The sequence below is a fragment of the Pongo abelii genome, chromosome 11 (assembly GCF_028885655.2).
Source record: "Pongo abelii isolate AG06213 chromosome 11, NHGRI_mPonAbe1-v2.0_pri, whole genome shotgun sequence".
Taxonomy (NCBI): Eukaryota; Metazoa; Chordata; class Mammalia; order Primates; family Hominidae; genus Pongo; species Pongo abelii.
In genome coordinates this window covers 26,879,979-26,901,863 of record NC_071996.2, presented here as the reverse complement: position 1 = coordinate 26,901,863, position 21,885 = coordinate 26,879,979, and the positions used below count along the sequence as shown (strand labels likewise).

The following is a 21,885-nucleotide window of genomic DNA, read 5'->3' as shown; positions in this document are numbered from 1 at the left end:
TCCCTGCAGGAGACGCCAAGGCCTTCCTCAGGGCACTGAGACCAGGCAGCTTCCGGCCCAACTCCCCAAGCAACGCCTGGCATGGGTTGAGGAGCCTGGTAGACAGAGCCCCCACTCCTAAGCTTCTGACCCAAGGTGTAGAAGGGGTACACAGGGCACCCCATGGGGGTGGAGATGCCTACTTCATTTCTCTCCTACTGCCCAGCACAGCGTCTCCCCCAGGACACACACCTTGAGGGCAGCAGAACTAACCTGACATCCCTGGTAAGGGAGTAAACCGCTGCCTGACGGGGGCCAAGGCTGGCAGAGCAGAGACGCGGTCTATACATGAGGGGAGGTGGTGGCCAGAGCAACAGTGAACTGCAGGCTAGGAAAAGACCACGACACACAGCCATGCAGGTGTCCAGGACCGTCAGATCCCAGAGCAGGCAGAAATACCACAGGGCTGCCACACCCACTGCTTGGTGGACGTGGTTGGCAGAATAATGGTTCCCAAAGACAGCTGTTTGCTAATCCCCAGAACCTGTGAATATGTCACCTAACATGACTAACGGGGAATGGAGGTTTCAGATGGAATTAAGATTGCTACGCAACTGATGCAATAGGAAGACTATCCGGGATTAACTGCTTGGCCCCATGTAATCAAAGTGTCCTTACAAAAGGAAAAGGGAGGTAGACGAGGAGGTTGGGCCCGCCATGTGAGGAGGACTCAGCCTGCTCTTGCTGGCTTTGAAGACAAAGGAAGAACCATGAACCTAGAAATGGCTTTAGAAGCTGGAATAGGCAAGAGCCCCGCCCAGAGCCTCGGGAAAGGAACACAGGCCCGCTGACACCTTTAGCCCAGTGAGGACCATTCCAGACTTCTGACTGCCAGCACTGGAAGATAATAAATGCACAGAGTTTTAAGTCATAAAATTTGTGGCCATTTGTGACAGCAGCAATAGGAAGCAAGCACAGTGGAGGAGCACAGCTCCCCTTGGAGGCCACTGCTCTGTCAGGAAAGACGAACACACATCCCTCCCGCCACTTCTCCCTCCCACTTGGGGCCCACATCACTGACTAACCAAGGTGTCCCAAACCACGGAGCTGGGCCAGGGCCTCAGAACCCTGTTCCCACAAGTCTCAGGCAGCCCGGCTGTGTGGTCTCCTGAGCGCAGACTCCATCAGCTCATCCTCGGCTTCCTCTACTGCAGCTGTGATGGTACGTCCCCAGATCACTGCCCAGTGCTCACTGTGGGCCAGGCTCTGTGAGAAATGGCACCATCCCTGTCTCCCAGGGTTGCCACCAGGGTTATGGTTCTACCTGTGGGCATTTATTCCCACATCTGTTCCAAGCATGGGTCTTCCACAGGCCCGTGCCTTTGGTCTGGGGGAAGATCAGCACACACCCAGCTTTCTAAAGGGCCCTGTCTAAAGCAACTCCCTCTTGGGTCTCCAGCCCCAGAAGATGGAACTTTCTCAGCAGGCTCCAAATTCACTTGAATGTGAAACAAGAGGAAGATGGAATGAGCACCAAGGCTGGTTACTCAAGGCAATTCCTGCCCAGGAGGTGGGTCCACTCCTTCTCTGCAGACACCTGCTAGAGCGGCCCTGGCAGACAGGGCCTACAGGGGCTGGGGACTGTGGGGCTGAGGCCTGCTTGGACATGGATTGCCCTCATGCCCTGACAATGATGGAAGCTCATGCAACCCTCCACATCTCCCTGAGGCCACACAGGACACTGAGCTCTAACGTTGGCTACTATCTTCAGGAAATAATCAGTCCAGATTGAAGAGATGGAAAATAGTGGCAGGCGACTGTAGGGAATGAAGCAAAGGAAGAAAAGGGAGGTGGTCCCCCTGAAAATGTTTCTCTAACAGGAAGCCAATGCAAAGAGAGAAATGGCTTCAAGCCCTAAACAGGAAGATCCGAGGCCAGGCCTCCAGCAGGGAGAGACTCTTGCTTTGATTTTTAAGGAGAATCCAGACGTGAGCACCTGTGGGCAACTGTAATGTGCTTGGGAGAAAAAAAAAGCTAAAATGTGCAAATCCAATCATTCTTATAGAGTAGCGCTGAGGACCGACAGCCAGGACGGACATCCATGCCGATGCTTCTGCCAGAAGCTGAGCGGGTGCCGTAGGTGAAAAGATGCCCCCAGCAGGGCAGCAGCAGCAGCCTGTGGTGCCTGGACTTGCAGCTCGTGCGCATTAGGAGTCCAGGTAGAAGCCATGTGCTAAAGGGATGCTGCGTTCCTCGCTGGGCCTCTAAAAGGAATCTCCAGGGTCTCTGTGGGCGCATGTGACCACAGGCCAGGCCAGCAGCAGGGCAGGGCAGAGCCTGCGAAGCCACCCTACCTTGAACACCTTGATCTGGCAGCTGGCTGAGTGCAGGTGCTCCGTGTACTCCCCATTCTCGTTCTGCTTAAACGTGTCAATCTGGACTCGAAAGGGCACTCCCTTCTCGCCCCCATGCTTCCTGGGGGTGAATTCTGTGCTGATGCAGTGTACCTGGGAGGAGAAACGTTGGGCAGGTGGCAAGGTGGCACCAAGCAGAGCCCTGGATCCCCCAAGCGCCCCCTCTATGTGGAGGTGTCCTTCCCTGCTTGGTTAATGCGGGCCTGCCTCGACCGCCCTGCTCTCCCTGACACTCTGTCCACTCCATCAGGCCGGTGGCCTCCCTGCTCCCCTGCCTGCAAAAGACACACACAGCCCCACCTTTGTCTCTTTACTGTGGAGGTCCTGCCTGACCAGCTAAGTCCCCACCACTCCCCAGGCCACTGACCGCAATAACCTCAGCCTAACTCCTCACCCAGATTCCTCTCCCTTGGCAAATCCTAGACTGAGGGCAGGGACCACAGCACAGCCCTAACCCCTCTCTAATGTCCTGGTGTCCAGGCTACTCAGGCCAGGCTGGAAGCGTAACCAGAAGGCTGGAACCATTTCTGTACTTCTGGTAGGTTCCTACTACATAAATGGCACTTGATATCAATGTATTGTTATAATACTGCAATAATATTATAAGAATCCATACATAATTGTAATAATAACAATGTAATAATAATTTTTAAATATATTAAGAATATTGTAATTGTAAAAAAAAAAAAAGACAAAGAAAAGATCGCTTTTATTGAGCGATTCCTAGGGACCAGGCCGTCTAATGGCTCTGTATTCATTATCTGATTTGTAAGATGGGAGGTTAGAAAACTAAGAGGCTCAGAAAGGGGAGGAGACTTGCTTAAGGACACATAGCAAGCAAGAGAGCCGGGACCAAGCCAGAACCACAACCACAACGCCACGGTCACATCCTTCACCACCTTGATCTCACATGGCATATAACACAAGGCTGGATCCACACCAGTGCTTGATAACAAAATAATTCATTCAACAATAGAAACTATAATAGAAAAAATGTTTACTTTCAAATGATTTCTGTTGGGAAATACTCATTTATAAAAAGCTTATATATTCTATGGGTAAAACCCAGATAGAATTCTAAAACCCTCCCCACTCCTTTCCCTAAATAGGGACCAACGAGTTCTGTGACTCTTCGCAACACTCATTCTCCCTCTCCCTGCAGTTTCCTTCCCAGTGACAGGGAGCAGAAGCTCATCCAGACCCTTCCAGATGGGTTAGTTCTGAGAAACTGCATGCAGGCCACCCCAAAGACTAGGTCTTCCCGTGGAGCGCAAGCTCCCTGTGGCCCACCTGAATGAATGCAGAGGCTCTCTTCGCAGGGTCCCACAAAAACTCGACTGCATTCAGCTGGGTCGGGCTGGCCCTGGGGTCCAAGATACCAACAGACAGTGGAATATCTGCATACACACACACACATACAGAAAGTGCAATCGTCAGCCTCTCCCAAATATTTAGGGAAAGACCCTTGTTACAGGTCCCAATTCCTTCACCCGAATTTGCAACGCCGAAAGCTCTGAAAAAGTTTTGCATAACTTACTGGATGGAAAGCCTGACCTGAACCAGAAGCGCTGTGTCATCTTCACCCCATTTTGTATGAACCGTCATTTTATTTTGCTACAGAAATATGACCATGTTTGGCTGCCTGTTGGAGATGTTCCCCGATGCTCTGGTACACACACCGTATTGTCATTCTAGCTTCTGAATTCCAAAACCCACCTGACCACAAGGATTATGGGTAAAGGACTGTGGGCCAGTCCCTGAAGCCCCAGAATTCCATTTCCATTGCCGATCTATCTCTGTGATGCTCACGGTTATCTTCAACACTTATCAAAATCCTTTAAAGCACCATCCTTCCGCAAAGCCTTCCCAGAACTCCCTGGGAGCAGGTCTCTCAATTCCACAGACCTTTCTTTTCCACTGAAAAAGGGGACTCCTTGAGGGCAGGACCCAGTGTATGGTCAGCTCTGCAAGCTCCCGCGGGGTTTTACACACAGCAGGAGCGAGCTAAAATGCCTTCTTGGCATAGGTCCCAGTGGCATCCAGGAAGAACCCAATGTGGCCTGGGTGCCTCGAGCCTTGCCTGGCCTCTCCCGGCCAGGAGACTCACCGATGTCCAGGATCCGGTCCCCTGGCCGACTCCACCGCCAGCCCTCCAGCTGCTGGTGCTCCGTGTACTGCAGCCGGCGGTCATGGAAGACCACACGGATGATGCTCTGGGGAGGGAGGCCAACAGGGGAACAAGTGACCGTGGGGGCCGAGAGGAACCCACCTCTTTTCCCTGAGCCACAGCAAACCCTCCCACCTTTGAGGCCCCTCCCCCTGGAGTTTCCTTTCCCAGTTCTCAAGCTTTGCCCACTATCCCTCCTCAGATCCCAGTAACACTAACAACAGCAACAATAGTGATGACTACCATTTGTCCCAGTATTACTAATTGCTGTACGTTTATGTCTAATTTATTAACCCTTTTGTGCAGATGAGCAAACTGAAGCTCAGAAAAGTTCAACGCTGCCAGCCCATCTAATCCCCACCTGGGCAACGGACTCCAGAGAAACCAAACAGGGGCTGCGTCTCACCGTTGAGGGCTGAGCTGAACCCGGCCTCTCCCTAACCTTCCAGCTACCCGTGCCCAACCCCAGCAAGCCCAGGTGCCCAGACCCTAATCAAGCCCCTCTCCCCGAGGCGATGAGAACAGACTGTGAGGCTTACCTTGACATATTTTGTGTTCAGATCTTGAAAGTCTCCCAGCTTCCGATTCTCCAGTAGTCGGATTTCGTAAGACTGACCTGGATGGAGGTTAATAGGACATTTTCCATTTCTGAGTGTTTCTAAATTTGGGGTTCATCCACCTAGCAGCCTTCTCAACACCCTCAGTGCCCATCCAGGCCTCAAGGCCCTGGGGAGCAAAGCAGAGAAGAAAACCCACGACCAGCTCAGCTCACTCTCTGGACTGACATCAGTCTGTCCACCCCGCCTGGTCGGGCCTAGGATACCCCAGACAACACACCGTGTGATGCTACTAGAGATAGCACCTCTACAATGTTCAAATAAACGGAATCCAGGAAAATACAGTTAACATTAAAATCACTGAACACAAACCCATACATCTTTACAAACCCCCCAATACACCAGGATGGAGAACAGAGCTACATCTATAGATGTAGAGCTATATCTATAGATATATATCTATAGATATAGATATAGATATAGACATAGATATAGATATCTATATAGATCTATATAGATATCTATATAGATATCTATATAGATATACAGATATCTATATAGATATATACAGATATCTATATAGATCTATATAGATATCTATATAGATCTATATAGATATCTGTATATATCTCAAATGATGATATCTCAAATGATGCCAATTTTCCCAAAATATATCTCAAATATATATATATATATATATATATACATGTATAACTCAAGTGATGCCAATTTTCCCAAAATTAAATGTTGAACTACAATTTTACAAGACCCTATAGCATATATGGCAATTAATAAAGGGTGTTTTACAAATAATGCAATAAATCATTTAATAATTGGTATTGGTATATCTTTTTCTTTTTTTTTTTTTTTTTTGAGACTGCCACTCTGTCGCCTGGGCTGGAGTGCAGTGGCATGATCTTAGCCCACTGCAACCTCCACCTCGCGGGTTCAAGCGATTCTCCTGCCTCAGCCTCCTGAGTAGCTGGGATTACAGGCGCCCGCCACCATGCCTGGCTAATTTTTGTATTTTTAGTAGAGACGGGGTTTCACCATGTTGGCCAGGCTGGTCTCAAACTCCTGACCTCGTGATTCGCCCGCCTCGGCCTCCCAAAGTGCTGGGATTACACGCATGAGCCACCGTGCCTGGCCAGTATTGGTATATCTAATTAGCTTTTTAATTTTTTTATTTTTAATAATTATAGACTCTTAAGAAGTTATAAAAATATGGCCAGGTGCAGTGGCTCACACCTGTAATCCCAGCACTCAGCTGAGGCAGGTGGGATCACTTGTGGTCAGGAGTTCGAGACGAGCCTGACCAATATGGTGAAACCCCATCTCTACTAAAAATACAAAAATTAGCTGTGGAGGTGTGCAATTGTAGTCCCAGCTACTCAGGAGACTGAGAGGGGAGAATCACTTGAACCCGGGAGGCAGAGGTTGCAGTGAGCCAAGATTGTGAGCCAGACTGCACTCCAGCCTGGGCGAGAGAGTGAGACTTGGTCTCAAAAAAAAAAAAAAAAAAAAAATACATTAAAGTCCTGTGTACCTTGTGCCAGCATCCCCCACGGCGGCATCTGATGGAACCATGGTACATTATCAAAACTACAGACTTTAATTTGATTTCTCTGGGTTTTGCATGTTCCCTCTCTCTTTTTCTGTAGGCTTGTATGTGTATAGATCTATGAAATTTTATCACATTTGGAGACTAGCTATTTCTTTCAGAGTGCAGATCCTCACAGCAAATATCAAAACAAGTTATTGTTGGATTAAAAAGTCAATTTCTTGTGGAGAAATAGGGAAGATGTTGATCAAAGGATACAAATTTCCATTAGACAGGAGGAATAACTTCAAGAGATCTATTGTACAACATGGTGACTATTGTTAATAACAATTCATTGTATTCTAGAAAATTGCTGACAGTCTATTTCAAGTGCTCCCACTACAAAAAAATAATAAATGAGGTAATGCCTATGTTACTTAGCTAGATTCAACCAATGTACAACGGATACGTATTTCAAAACATCATGTTGCACATGATAAATACACACAATTCTCATTGGTCAATGTTTTTAAAAGTCAATTTCTTAAGGTTTTATTTTAACATGAATGACTATCAGATACTCAATAAGGAAGAACTTTCTGAACCTAAAACCAATGGAAAGGACATCTGGCTATATAAAATTTAAAATTACTTCTATGTATGAATGTAAAAACATTTAATACAAACTGCAGACTAGGAAGAGCAAACCCAGTGGCTATGGGCATTCTATTCTATTCTATTCTATTCTGTTCTATTCTATTTTTGAGACAGGGTCTTGCTCTGTCACCCAAGCTAGAGTGCAGTGGCACAATCAAGACTCACTGCAGCCTCAACCTCCCAGCTCAAGCTATGTTCCCACCTCAGCCTCCCCAAGTAGCTAAGACTACAGGCACACACCAGCATGCCTGGCTAATTTTTTATTTTTGTAGAGACCGAGTCTCACTATGTTGCCAAGGCTGGTCTCAAACTCCTGGGCTCAAGTGATCCCCCTGCCTTGGCCTCTCAAAGTACTGAGATTATAGGCACGAGCCACCATGCCCAGACAAGAGCTATTATATAGCTCAAAAAGCAATTGATTAGTACCAAGACACTCCTGTAGTGGGTTGAATGGTGGTCCCCAAAAAGATATGTCACATCCTAATCCCCAGAACCTGGAAATGTGACCTTATATTTGGAATAGTAGTCTTAGCAGATACAATTAAGATTCTGAGATGAGGAAGTCACCCTGTATTATCTGGGTTGGCCCTCAATCCAAGTGTGCTTATGAGAAACACAAGAGACAGAAAAGAGGAGGCACCATGTGACCACAGAGGCAGAGACAGCAGTGACAGGGTCACAGGTCAAGGAAGCCTGGGGCCACCAAAGCTCAAAGGTGTGAAGTCTCCCCAAGATCCCCCAGGAGCATAAACCTGCCGAATTTCTGACTGCTAGTCTCCAGAACTGTGAGAGAATCATTTCTTGTTTTAAGTTAATGCATCTATAATTAACGCGTTTGTAGCAACTTGTTACAGCAGCCACAGAAAACAAATACACTCCCACCCTCACCAACGAATAATGGGATGGACAAAGAATATGAAATTAAATCATTCATTCCAAATATTTGTTCACGCCTATCATCCCAGTGCTTTGGGAGGCTGAGGAAGGCTGGTCTCCAACTCCAACCTGGGCAACACAGCGAGCCGCCGTCTCTACAAAAATAAAAATAAAAAGTTTGCTGAGCAACAATTTGATGCCAAATGCAGTGGGTGGGAATCCTAGGAACAGGGAGGCCAGCAGAGCCACATGGCGCATGTTCCTGGAGTTTTCACCACAGCTCCCCACTGGCCATGACGCTGGCCGAGCACAGCCATGCCCACTGGGCCAGACTCCGTCTCAGCCATTACGAAGGTCTCTGGTCACGCGCCAGTGAACACTTCTTGACCATGCCAAACCCCAGTGCTGCTCATGGTGACATGCTGGGCGCCTTTCCCATCAGAGGGAAGAGGAGCAAACCCCAAACTCTCGTCCTGCCCACTTGCCTGTTCAGGAGATGTGACGCCTAAAAAGGTCTTGCTTGCCTATTCAACATGGCTGACTTTTTGAAAAAGCCAGATTGCATACATTTCCAGGCTCCTGAACCAAGACTCCAACACTCCCTTGATATCGACATAAAGTATGCCTCACACACCCTAACTGGTTTTTCCAGTGTCCTCTGCCTTCACAGATAAAGAATGCCGACAGCGGCCCTAGCATGAGGCCCAATGTCCAGGTGGTCATTAAGTGACTTTACGGGGCCACAGGGCCCAATTAGCACTGACCCCAGGCTCTGCAGGGCAACCTCAGCTCACGCCAAAGAGCAAGCACCTCCTGTCCTGTAGAGAGCAACTTCCAGGCCTGAACATAAGGGGCAGCCACTTGGAGGGTAAAGCCATTGAGTGAGGCGTTAGGCCCAGGATCACAGCTTCTCCTGGGCCAGGGATCACAGCTGCATGAGCCTTCTCCATCAGCAGCGGGGTTCTGATCCACACACTTCACCACCAAATCCTCCTTTCTAGCCATGCAGATGGACATCCAGCCACCCTCTGCATGCCTACCCCCGTGCCAACACAGTGGGCCCAAGCTGACCTCCCATCCAACTCACACAGCACAACAGCACCATCCCAAAAGCCATGCAGAAGGCCACCACCCACAGTCACACACAGGCTGATGAGCGAGGTCACGCAGGCTGAACTGACCTAGGGCACAAGGGCATTTCTCTGCCTGGCCGACATCACTGCTGGGTGTGGGTGGAAGCCAGGACAGTGGGCTATGAGAAAGCGCGGGTCGTGTCTGTTCTGCTCATCACTGCGCTGTTTGCACACAGTAGGTACTCAGCAAATGCATCCATGTGATTTCACCTTCTTTACAGTGCTATAGTGCTGTTCTCTGTTAGAATTAGAGGGTTTGCCAAAGTTAAGACACACTTCTGCCCTCAAAGGGTTGACAATCCTCTGGAGTACATCAAACAGTCCTGGAAGAGCCGTACTATAATGTTTAAAATTCTGTAAGAGACAAAGGAGGCCCGAAAGTGAGCAATAGGTATCCAGGACGAGGCGGGGAGTGTGAGACAGGTTCGAACCAGGGGATGAGAAAACATGTGACATGGGCTTTGAAGAGTGGGCAGGATTTCTGTAATTCAGGGGAAGAATGATAAAGAAATCCCAAAGCCAGCCAGGTGTGGTGGCTCACGCCTGTAATCCCAGCAAGGGATTTTTGGCCTTTGGGAGGCCAAGGTAGATGGATTGCCTGAGGTCAGGAGTTCGAGACCAGCATGGCCAACATGGCGAAACCCTACCTCTACTAAAAACACAAAAATTAGCTGGGCGTGGTGGCGCATGCTTGTAATCGCAGCTACTCTACTCAGGAGACTGAGGCAAGAGAGTTGCTTGTATCTGTGAGGCACAGGCTGAAGTGAGCCAAGATCATGCCACCGCACTCCAGCCTGGGTGAGAGAGCGAGACTCTGTCTCAAAAAAAAAAAAAAAAAAACAAGGAAGAAATCCCCCAAAGCACAGCCAGGCAGAGGGAGGAGGAGTGCCTCTAGGGAATGGCTGCAAACAGCTCCATTCACAGGGTGCTTATCTGTGGCAAAGCCCACTCAAGTAGTCACTCACCTGGCTCTCCAGACAGTGGTAGCAGCAGTTAGGATCACCTGCCCTGCTGGATGGGGGAAGCAGAGGCTCAGAGAGGTTACCTGACTGGGGCAAGCTCACACAGCTCCTAAGTGGCAGAGCCCATGGCAGAATCTCAGTCAGTTTCCAGAACTCACCACACTTGCCACATCCCACCCAGTGGGTGTCACCTGCTGGGCACAGGACAGCTGTAGTTGTCCATGATTCTCTCTCAACCTCTCCTTTCTGGAAGGCATCTGCTTCCATTCTGCACAAGATTAAAGTGTGCCGAATGTCGTACAGCGTAACTCCCCAAGTTAAGGTTTTTGTTTGTTTGTTTCCTACGTTCTTAACGATGATCCAGGAGGGAAAACAAATCATTATAGAAGGTGGTGGTAAAGCCTGTTCTAATTTAGGAATTGTAAAATGTGTGTGGGGGGGCGGGGGGGAGCTGGTCTTAGAATCAAGGAAATAGGCTAAAAATAACCAAAACTGAATTGTCACGTAGCCGTGTGCCAGTACACTGCGAGCCCTGTATGTACGTCATTTCACTTAGTCCACTCGATAATCCTATAAGAAAAGTCTATTGTTGCCCTATGTTATAAATGAGGAAATTAAGTTCCAGAGAGGTGAAATGTCCTGTTAAAGATCAAACCTGGTCTGTCTGATGCCGAAGGTGGAACATGTGGCCGCTGGGTCGCCCCTCCACACCTGCTAGACTACTGCACCCAATGTTTCGTTATTGCAAAGGTCCCATCTGGCTCTAATATTCAAGGAATGTATCTATTACATTTCCCCTGAACTTTTTTTTTTTTTGAGATGGAGTCTCGCTCTGTCCCCCAGGCTGGAGTGCAGTGGCGCGATCTTGGCTCACTGCAAGTTCCGCCTCCCGGGTTCACACCATTCTCCTGCCTCAGCCTCCCGAGTAGCTGGGACTGCAGGCGCCCGCCACCTCGCCCAGCTAATTTTTTGTATTTTTAGTAGAGTCCGGGCTAATTTTTTGTATTTTTAGTAGAGATCTCCTGACCTCGTGATTCACCTGCCTCGGCCTCCCAAAGTGCTGGGATTACAGGCGTGAGCCACTGTGCCTGGTCCCCCTGAACTTCTTGATACTCAGTTTATTTCAGGACCTTCTTCTACACATCTAAACCCTCCTGCTTCTCCTAAGGCTCAAATCCCTACTGCCCCATGCCCTCAGCTCTCTGAACCAAGATGGACCTAGAACTCTCATGGATGTGTAACCACGCCATGGCATAAAATTTGATATTTGTTTCCTTGCGATACACTAGTTCCCCTGAAACACATGTTGCCATACTCTGAACATACTGTAAAGTCATGGCAACTAAAGCCATGTTGTTTTGGCACGGGGAGAAACAGAACAATAGGAAAGAACAAGGAGCCTAGATGAGACTTCCTTATTTGGAAACTTGATACACGACACTATAAATGACGATGAGTCCATCTTTTCTCAATAGTGTGGGATAACTGGTTATCCATATGGAAAAATTAATCCTGACCACATAATAGATATAATAAATTCTAGGTGGGCAGGCCGGGTACAGTGGTTCACACCTGTAATCCCAGCACTTTGGGAGGCCGAAGTGGGAGGATCAGGAGTTCGAAACCATCCTGGCCAACATGGTGACACCCCGTCTCTACTAAAAATACAAAAATTAGCCGGGCATGGTGGTGGATGCCTGTAGTCCCAGCTACTCGGGAAGCTAAGGCAGGAGAATTGCTTGAACCAGGAGGCGGAGGTTGCAGTGAGGCAAAATGGCATCATTGCACTCCAGCTGGGGTGACAAGAGCGAAACTCCAACTCAAAAACAAAAACAAACAAAAATACAAAAAATTACCCGGGCGTGGTGGTGGGTGCCTATAATCCCAGCTACTCAGGAGGCCAAGGCAGGAGAATCGCTTGAACCTGGGAGGCAGAGCATAGATTGTTGGAGGGTTGAAGGTGCACCCAGCAGAGACTGGCATATAGGAGGTCCCGCAACGGCCCCAGGAAACCTCTGGGTCCAGTAAGAGCTTCAGCAGGAGGTAGAACCATACCGGGCAGCAGTGCCTGGAAAGGCTTCAAGGCGACTCCCTCCAAAGTCCTGGCCCAACCCTACACTGTCAGGCTGTTAAAGGCCATTTAAAAGCTAGCAGGTAAGGAGCCCCAAGTTACTTTGTGATGAAAACTTGCGAGCAAGTAGCTGCCAGCCCAGCCCAGAGGAGCCAAGGTGACCTTGGGAGTGGCAGGGGCTGGGGAGGCACAGTGACAGGCTCCACCCACCACCCACCCCCACCTCAGGCTGAGCTGAGGCCCCTTCCTACCTCCCCTACAGCTATAGCCTGAGGGTATCCAGGCAGTACCGTCCCTCCTGGGGGAGGGGTGGGGCTCCTCAGCTGGATTTAGGCTGCCACACCCCACCACCCTACAAGAAGGATGGCCTGGTTCCTGCCCAAGGGCCCTGAGCCACACACATGGGTGTGGAAACTTCTTACCCCAATCTTACAGCTGTGCTCAGGCTCCGCCCCCTCGCCCGTCCTGCCCTCCACCCACCTGAAGAGCAGCAGGGAGCAGGGGGAGGCTAGATAAAATACGTAAGTGCTCAACTCACCTTTGTGCTCTCCCTCTTGCCACCTGCAACCCACATGTCCAACACCTCCAGCCCAAGCATCAGCAAACCTTCCCTGTGAAGGGCTGCGTAGCAAGCATCTTCAGCTTTGTAGGACATAAGACCGCCCACACTACTCAACTCTGCCGCTGCAACCAGGAAGCGGTCACACACCACACAGGAATGAATGGGCAGGGCTGCAATTCAGTCAAACACTGTGATTTTAGACACCGAACTTGGAGTTTTCATATAATTTTTCTTCTTCCTGTTGACTTCCTTCCTTCCTCCCAACTTCTTTTGGTGCTTTGCAACTTTGCCCACCCCTCCTCCTTGAATGAGGGCTAAGTCATAGCCCCTCAATGGACAACGGAAAGCTCTGAGAACAGGCCCGCCACCAGTTCACCTGAACCAGGTCACCCCTACCTCCAGCGCCATGGACAATTCTGGTATGTGGTCAGTTTTTAATTAACAGTGGCAGAATTTGGTGTTAAATTCCTTACAGCAAATAACAGAGCTGGAACTTGTCAGCCAAACCCTGAAGAACACGAAAAGATGCTCCACCTCACTCATGTAAAGAAATGCCAAATGAAAACAACGCAGCCAGTGCCTGATCACCTGTCAGATGGCAAAAAACTAACAGACTGCTGGCATCCCACAAGGATAGCGATGTGGGGAAATTGGCCCTCGCCTCACACATGCTGGAGCTGGGAGATAACAAGCCAGAGCCTATGGGGCATTTTGGCAATACCTAACAATATTCATAAGCACCCAGCCTGCGGCCCAGCCATCCCATCACCAGGACTCCAGTCTACAAAACTGCCAGCTTATGTGCTAAAAAAAAAATATGTCCAAGGCTGGCTATTCAAAGCAGCAGTATTGCTACAGCCCCAAACTGGAAATGAACAAAATGCTCAGCAATCACATTACTACTAAACCGTGGAGCCGCCAGAGGAACAGAGGAAGAGGCGCACAGCTTCACCCAGTGGTGCTGTTAACATGTCCACCTCGTGCATGGACCACTGAGGACACGGCATCACCTACTTCTTGTCCCTGCCCAAAGGGCACCACCTGAATCTCAACATGAGGAAACACAAGCAAACCCAAACAGAAAGACCACCTACAATCTCCTGGCCTGTACCTTCAGAAGCATCAACATCATGAAAGACGAGGGGAGACTGAAGATCTGTCCAGATTCAAGTGGGGTCAGGAGTGGGACAACTAAACACAACGTCCAGTCCTGAACTGGGTCTGGATCAAGGCAAAAACCTGCTATGGGACATCAGAACAATTGGCCCTATTTTAATAGGGATAGATGATAGGTGAGGGTATTATATTGATGTTAAATTCCCCTATTTGATAATGTACTTGTGGTTATGTAAAAGAATGTCCTTGTTCTTAGGAAATACATGCTAAAGTATGAATAAAAGATCACATTGTCTGCTCGGGCGCGGTGGCTCACACCTATAATCCCAGCACTTTGGGAGGCCAAGGCAGGTGGATCACTTGAGGTCAGGAGTTCAAGACCAGCCTGACCAAGATGGTGAAACCCTGTCTCTAGTAAAAATACAAAATTAGCCGGACACGGTGGCTAATCCCAGCTATTTGGGAGGCTTGGGAGACTGGGAGTAGGTGGGTAATCCCAGCTACTTGGGAGGCTGAGGCAGGACAATCACTTGAATCCAGGAGGCAGAGGTTGCAGTGAGCTGAGATTGCATCACTGCACTCCAGCCTAGGCAATAAGAGTGAAACTCTGTCTCAAAAAACAACAACAACAAAAAAAAGATCATGTTGTCTGCAACTAACTCTCAAAATATTCAGGGAGGAAAAAATATATATTATAGAGATATCTGTATCAATAGCTATCCCTATCTATACATCCCTCTATAGAGCTATAGATATATATATACATCTATAGATAGATACACATAAATGCACATAGGTGCATCTATATAGATAAAGCAAGTGTGACACAACATTTAAAAACTGGTGAATCTGGTGGAGGATATACATACTAACCATAATAGCTTTTTAATTCTTCCATAGTTTGAAATTGAAAATTACTTTGAATTAGAAGTTAAAAAATAATTTTAAAATTCAGATTACAAAAAGGCTTAGGCAGACCTAGATCTGTTATAGATTAAAAAGCCATCCACAATACACACACATGAAAAAGCAAGTTGCTGAGTATGTACACAGTGTGACTGCACTTTTGTTTTAAAATAAGTTATACTCAAACCCACATATTTGTAAGTCTAATATATACATCTAACAATGGGCAGAGAAGGACTTTTCCCTGTTAAATTAGATATATCTTCAGTATTGGCTTAAAAAAAAAAACAACTAGGGATATATTGCATCTGAATTTGAAAAATACAAAACAAAGAAAAGAGGGGAAAGTCCTCCACACTGTTCCAAGTACATAATGGATGCTCACAATACAGCGATTGGTATTTATTTTCCCAGTGTCAGGCTGGTACCCAAAGGCCAATCAGACAGGTGGTATTTGGGGAAGAGAGTCCAGTTCATAGAGCAGGAAACACACGCAGACCATGTAAGACAGGCAGAGGCCCCATCAACCCAGGGTCTCATTGAGAGATCACCCTGAAGAACCCACAATACACTAGGACCATGCCCATTTCAGAGATGAAAAAACTAAGGCCCAGAAAGGTGCTGACCTACCCAAGGTCACAGTGAAAGTTAATGGCAAAGACTAAGTAGCCTACAGCCTGGCCCAGGAGAAGAGGGGAAAGGGAGCTGGGGTCAGGTCAGATACACCACCGGGGTTGAGTCAGACCCTTGACACTCCAGGACCACAGCTGAGTTCTTAAATCTCTCAGCATTTCACTCTCAACATCTGCAAAATGTTTTTTGCAGAAGTCTTGTGAGGATTAAATGAGATAATGTACTTCCTGCCCACATGTATTAATAGTAAGTACTCAGCAAGGGCCAGCCAAATAACAGGTATTGTATGCGCCCTCCTACAGAGCCCTACCCATGCACAGGTCACTGTATTTTGTGCTGCACACAGAAACTGTACTCCAGCCCTCACACAGCTCCACACACCAAGTGACCTAACTGCCAAGGTCACAGAGCCAGGAGAAAGCCCAGCTGGGACACACCCCCAGGCAGGGATAACTCCACCAGGCCATCCACTGTCTTCCAGGGTCTGCTGCTGCCACCACAGCACTGCCCAGAGCAGGCTGCCCCTCTCCCAGTGGGCCTCCCCTGGGTCGTGCCCACCAGGTGCTCCCGCAGAGCAGCATGGAAAGCCAGAGTGGCTGTGCCCCAGTGAGCAGAACCCAGCACAGGGCCTCCTGCCTGGATCACAGTGTTCCCAAGAGCAGGAGGCAATTGCCCGAGCTAGCCAAGATTTACAGGTTGTTTACTTTCCTACAGTTACTGGTTTGGGTAATTAATGCCACATAAAACATAATGGAGGCCATCATTACCACTGAGAAAGGAGGGCTGGATGCCAACAGTCCTGTAATAATGGTAGATGCAGAAAGCGCAATCCTGAACTCATTGTGCCCAGCACACATGGCTTACCTTGTCACTTGCACACGTGCAATATTATGCAAGTGTCTGCTGGCACAGAGCGCTCACACATAAGAAGACAGCATGCTTCAGGGAAAAGGTTTGCCAGCAACAGACCCTAATCCTGAGCCTGATGGACTATCACCTGCATGACCTTGGGCAGGGCATTTGACCTTCTTTTTGCAGCTGCTTATGAATGCCACAGGCTAGGCATCATGTCTGGCATAAGATGAATCCAAGTAAACACTTGCAAGATAGTTACTGGAGGCTCCTTAGAGAAAGGACTGTTTACAGAGCTGGGGCAGGCAGAATACAAGATGAGACTTAAGCATCTGTAGTGCCAAAAGGTGAGGAAATGCTCAAAAAAGAATGAAGCCGTGTCAGAGCCACACCAGCACCAACCCAAAGGAGCTCTCGATGGCCACAGCTGAACAATGTAAACAACACAATAAACAGCAAAATGATTTCATTTTTACCCACAGAATAAAATAACTATCCATGAGTCTATACTGATACAGTAAGTGAATAAATAAGTTAATGGTAGAGAAGGAAAAACCCTTTTATAGTAGCATTCCAATTACAGAAGAAAATCAACAGAAAATCACCATTAGGCAAACATTACAATAATAACTGGTGTGGACACAGTCCGACAACGGATGCTAAAATAAGTGGGCAAAAGATTGAGGGAAAAAGCAAACTGTAAACAGTCTCCAAGTCATATCCTCCACCCCAAGATTATTTATCAATTACAAAGGAGGAAAGGTGACTTTACAGTGGAGAAACCTGGCAGACACTAACCTAACTGAATCAGCAAGGTGAATAGCACCAGCAAAGACGTATCAGCACCATGATACTATGTCACTTCAGTAGTAGTCTTGCCAAAAATGTATAAACCCAATCTCATCATTTAAAAAACATCAAGCAGACTCAAATTGAGGAGCATTCTACAAAATCAAGCTTTTGGCCAGGCATGGTGGCTCATGACTGCAATCCCAACACTTTGGAAGGCCACGGCAGGGGGATTGTTTGAGCTCTGGAATTGAGAGCAGCCTGAGCAATACAGAGAGACTTCATCTCTTATTTATTAAAAATGATAATAATTAAATAATAATAGGCCGGCCACAGTGGCTCTTGCCTGTAATCCCAGCACTTTGGGAGGCCGAAGCAGGTGGATCACGAGGTCAGGAGTTTGAGACCAGCCTAGGCAACATGCTGAAAATCCCGTCTCTACTAAAAATACAGAAATTAGCCAGGCGTGGTGGCGGGCACCTGTAATCTCAGCTACTCGGGAGGCTGAGGCAGGAGAATGGCTTGAACCCGGGAGGCGGAGGTTGCAGTGAGCCGAGATCGCGCCACTGCACTCCAGCCTGGGTGACAGCGTGAGAGACTGTCTCAAAAAAATAAAATAAAATAAAATAATAATAAAGCTCTTTAAGTCTGAGGGTCCCAGAAGACAAGGAAAGACAAAAGGACTGTCACAGATTGATGAAGACTCAGGAGACATGACAACTCCCCTGCAGCGTGGGATCCCGGAACAATGGACAGTAGTGGGAGAACTGGTAAAATGCACACAAAGGCTGTAGCAGACAACGGAATTAGAATTATACCAGTGTCGGTTCCTGGTTTCAGTAATTGTACCATTGTTATGTAATAGGTTAACATTATGGGAAACTGAGGACAGGGTACCCAGAAGTCTCACTACTATTTTTGACACCTTTATGTCTAAATTTATTTCCCCCTCCACAAAATACACTGGGTCCCCATATGAACATTGACATGCTCATCAGTACCTGGACACTTAATAACCATTTTTTAAATTGTTTGATTTGCTCTCATACTGGGAATATTATCTCTTTTTTCTATATTTTGTTTGTTTGTTTTGAGACGGAGTTTCACTCTTGTTGCCCAGGCTGGAGTGCAATGGCACAATCTCGGCTCACCGCAACCTCCACCTCCGGGGTTCAAGCAATTCTCCTGCCTCAGCCTCCCCAGTAGCTGGGATTACAGGCATGAGCCACCACGCCCGGCTAATTTTGTATTTTTGGTAGAGACGGGGTTTCTCCATGTTGGTCAGGCTGGTCTCGAACTTCTGACCTCAGGTGATCTGTCTGCCTTGGCCTCCTAAAGTGCTGGGATTACAGGCATGAGCCACCACGCCTGGCCCTTTTGTATTTTATTTTATACTTTGTTATTGCTGGTACATAGGAATTCACCAGTTTTGCTAATTGAATTTGTATCCATAGTAGATGAACAATATGAAACTGTAGATAACTGACTGATTTTGATTTACAAAATGGCAAGTGCATATTGTTTAACCTAATATAACAGTTCTTGAAGACCCATAAGCAAAAAGCCAAAAGAAAATGAGCAATGGATATCAACTGTATGTTTTTGGAAAAAAAAAAAAAAAGGCATACAAACACATGAAGATGCTTCATTTCACTTGTAACAGTTACTAGAAATCAAACAAACGCAAATCAAAATAAGGTGCTGCTATTCTCCATGCATATTAGAAAGGATTCAAAATGTTGACAATGCCAAGTGTGGAGACAGGTGTCCTCCTGCACAAGAGGTAGGGATATAAACAGGTACTATCTCTTTGGAGGGTGATTTGACAAGGCCTACAGAAATCCCAAACACATATATCATTGCCATTTGTGTGTCTGTGTTTACGACAAGGCCAGATAAGCATCTTTGCTTGTTTATGCATGAAAATATACTGGAGCCAGGGATAACATCAGCTGCCTCTGAGGAGGGGCACTGGGTGCCTGAGGCAGAGGTGGGTGACTTACTATAATCCCTTTTACCACTTAAATTTTGAACCAAGTAAATGCATTAACTTGCCAAAAAATAAATTTTGAAAACATGAAGAAAAAAGAAAAAAAACCTGCCCTGTAAGTCAGTAGGATAAAGGACAGTAACGAGAAAAACCAAATCTCCAAAGATAAGGGCAGAATCATGACTCACTCAGGCACCTCCGCTCCAAGCCCTGCCACCTACATAGGCTTGGGGCTCAGGAGGGGGAACCCGTGTGCCGGGCTGAGAGTTGTAGCATGGCCACATCAATTGACCCCAGGTCTCGAAGGCAGGGCCCAGCCCACCTGGCCACTGGCTTTCCACTTGCTCATATCCAACCCCCACCACCTGCCTGCCCCAGGCAGCCCCATTTTGTGTCCCAGCCTCTGGTGAGAAGGCCTTTCTGGAGCAGTCTCTACTAGGACAACAGAGCCTGCTTCTCTCTCATACCCAGGGTATCTAAGGACCCTCTCTGAGACTGCTCCTCTACTCCCAGCCTCTGGCTGCAGAGTGGAGATGGGGAAGGCAGGCACAGCCAGGGTCAGTTACACCAGGCCCACCTCTTGGGCCACCTTGGTCCAGGTGAGCAGGTGACCAAGCCAGACTCGCAGTCCCCTCCTGGGAGTGTAGAATCAGGAGGGGAATGAGAGCACCTGTCTCTCTAGGCAGCTGAGGCCTTGTGCTCTCAGGAGGCTGAGGCCTTGTGCTCTCTGTCTGCTGTCTGGCCACCAGGGCAGGGATGCTGGTGGGCAGAGCTTGCAGAAGGCAAATGCCCAGAGAGGAACAGACTGAAGAGTCAAAGAATCCTCCCCAACATTTGAGCCCCTGGTTCCCGTGCGCTTCAGGGGCCAAGCTCTGGGACACTTTGCTTTATAAGGCTGGCAGATGGCCACCAGTCTGTTACCCATATCCTCTCCATCATGAAGACAGACACTAAATAATAAATAACAACAAATAACAAGTGCTGGCTGGGGAGAAACTGGATCCCTCCTGTATTGCTGGTAACAATGTAAAATAGTATAGCTGCTTTGGAAAACCATCTGGCAGTTCCAGAGTCACCATTTGACCCAGCAATTCCCCTCCTACAAATATAACCAAGAGAAATGCAAACATAGGTCCACACAAAAATTTTTACACAAAGGCTCACAACAGCATTATTCACAATAGCCAAAAAGTAGAAACAGTCCAAATGTCCATCAACTTTTAATTTAAATAAAATGTGGTACATCCCACAGTGGAATATTATTTAGCAATAAAAAAGGAATGAAATACTGATATATGCTCAGCATGAAGACCCTTAAAAACACGATGGACAGAAAAATGCCGCCACAAAAGACCACCACTTGTGTGATACCATTTATATGAAAAGTCTAGAATAGGCAAGTGTGTAAAGTAGATTACTGGTTGCCTGAGGGCGGGGGAAAGGAGAATGGGGAATGAGTGCTAGGGGTGCAGGATTTCTCTAAGAAGGGACAAAAATGTTCTATAATTAGTTGTGATGGCTAAGTATATTTAGTTGAATAATAAAAAACACTGAATTTTATACAGTAAATGGGTGAATTGTAACAGGGCATGTGAATTATATCACAATAAAGCTTTTTTTTTTTTGGAGACAGGATCTCACTCTGTTACCCAGGCTGGAGTGCAGTGGCATTATCATGGCTCACTGCAGCCTCAACCTTCCAGGCTCAAGTGATCCTCCCACCTCAGCCTCCCGAGTAGCTGGAACTAGAGGCGCATACCACCACAACTGACTAATTTTTGTGTTTTTTGTAGAGATGGGGGCTTGCTATATTGCCCAGGTTGATGTCGAACTACTGGACTCCAGCAATCTGCCTGCCTCAGCCCCCCGAAGTGCTGGAATTACAGGTATGAGCCACCACACCCGCCCGGCTCTTTTTTTTTTTTTTTAAAGAGATGCTGTCTAGCTCTATTGCCCAGGCTGGAATGCAGTGGCTATGCATGGCCCCCTGCAGGCTCAAACTCCTGGGCTCAAGTGATCCTCCTGCCTCAGCCTCCCAAGTAGCTGAGACTACAAGTAAAGCTGTTTTTAAAAAACATGGTAGCTCACACCTGTAATCCTAGCACTTTGGGAGGCCAAGGCAGGAGGATCCCTTGAGCCCAGGAGTTTGAAACCAGCCTTGGCAACATAAGGAGACCCTGTCTTTTCTTTTTTGAAATATATATATTTTTTAAATAAAAATAAAAATGTTTTAAACCAAGCACCACAGCTCTCACCTGTAATCCCAGCTGCTAGGGAAGCTGAGGTAGGAGCCCAGGAGTTCAAGACTAGCAGGCATAGCAAGACCCTGTCTCTACAAAAATTTCTTAAAATTAGCCAGGTATGGGCTGGGCGCAGTGGCTCACGCCTGTAATCCCAGCACTTTGGGAGGCCAAGGCGGGCGGATCACAAGGTCAGGAGATCGAGACCACAGTGAAACCCCGTCTCTACTAAAAATACAAAAAATTAGCTGGGCGCAGTGGCGGGTGCCTGTAGTCCCAGCTACTCAGGAGGCTGAGGCAGGAGAATGGCGTGAACCCAAAAGGCGGAGCTTGCAGTGAGCTGATATGGCACCACTGCACTCCAGCCTGGGCGACAGAGTGAGACTCTGTCTCAAAAAAAAAAAAAAAAAAAAAATTAGCTGGGTATGGTGGCACGCTCCT

At 47.7% G+C, this 21,885-nt stretch overlaps 1 protein-coding gene across 2 annotated transcripts in view; it reads right to left on the bottom strand.

Moving 5' to 3' along the window:
• The window catches only part of TFCP2L1 (transcription factor CP2 like 1), a 67,179-nt gene that overhangs the window by 23,953 nt on the left and 21,341 nt on the right, over window positions 1-21,885 (bottom strand). For both annotated transcript variants that reach the window (XM_024242923.3, NM_001132132.1), the window contains 4 exon segments: window positions 5,100-5,176; window positions 4,501-4,606; window positions 3,684-3,790; window positions 2,334-2,486 (listed from right to left, as the gene is read on the bottom strand). In XM_024242923.3, the coding sequence (XP_024098691.1) occupies window positions 2,334-2,486; window positions 3,684-3,790; window positions 4,501-4,606; window positions 5,100-5,176 (443 nt within the window).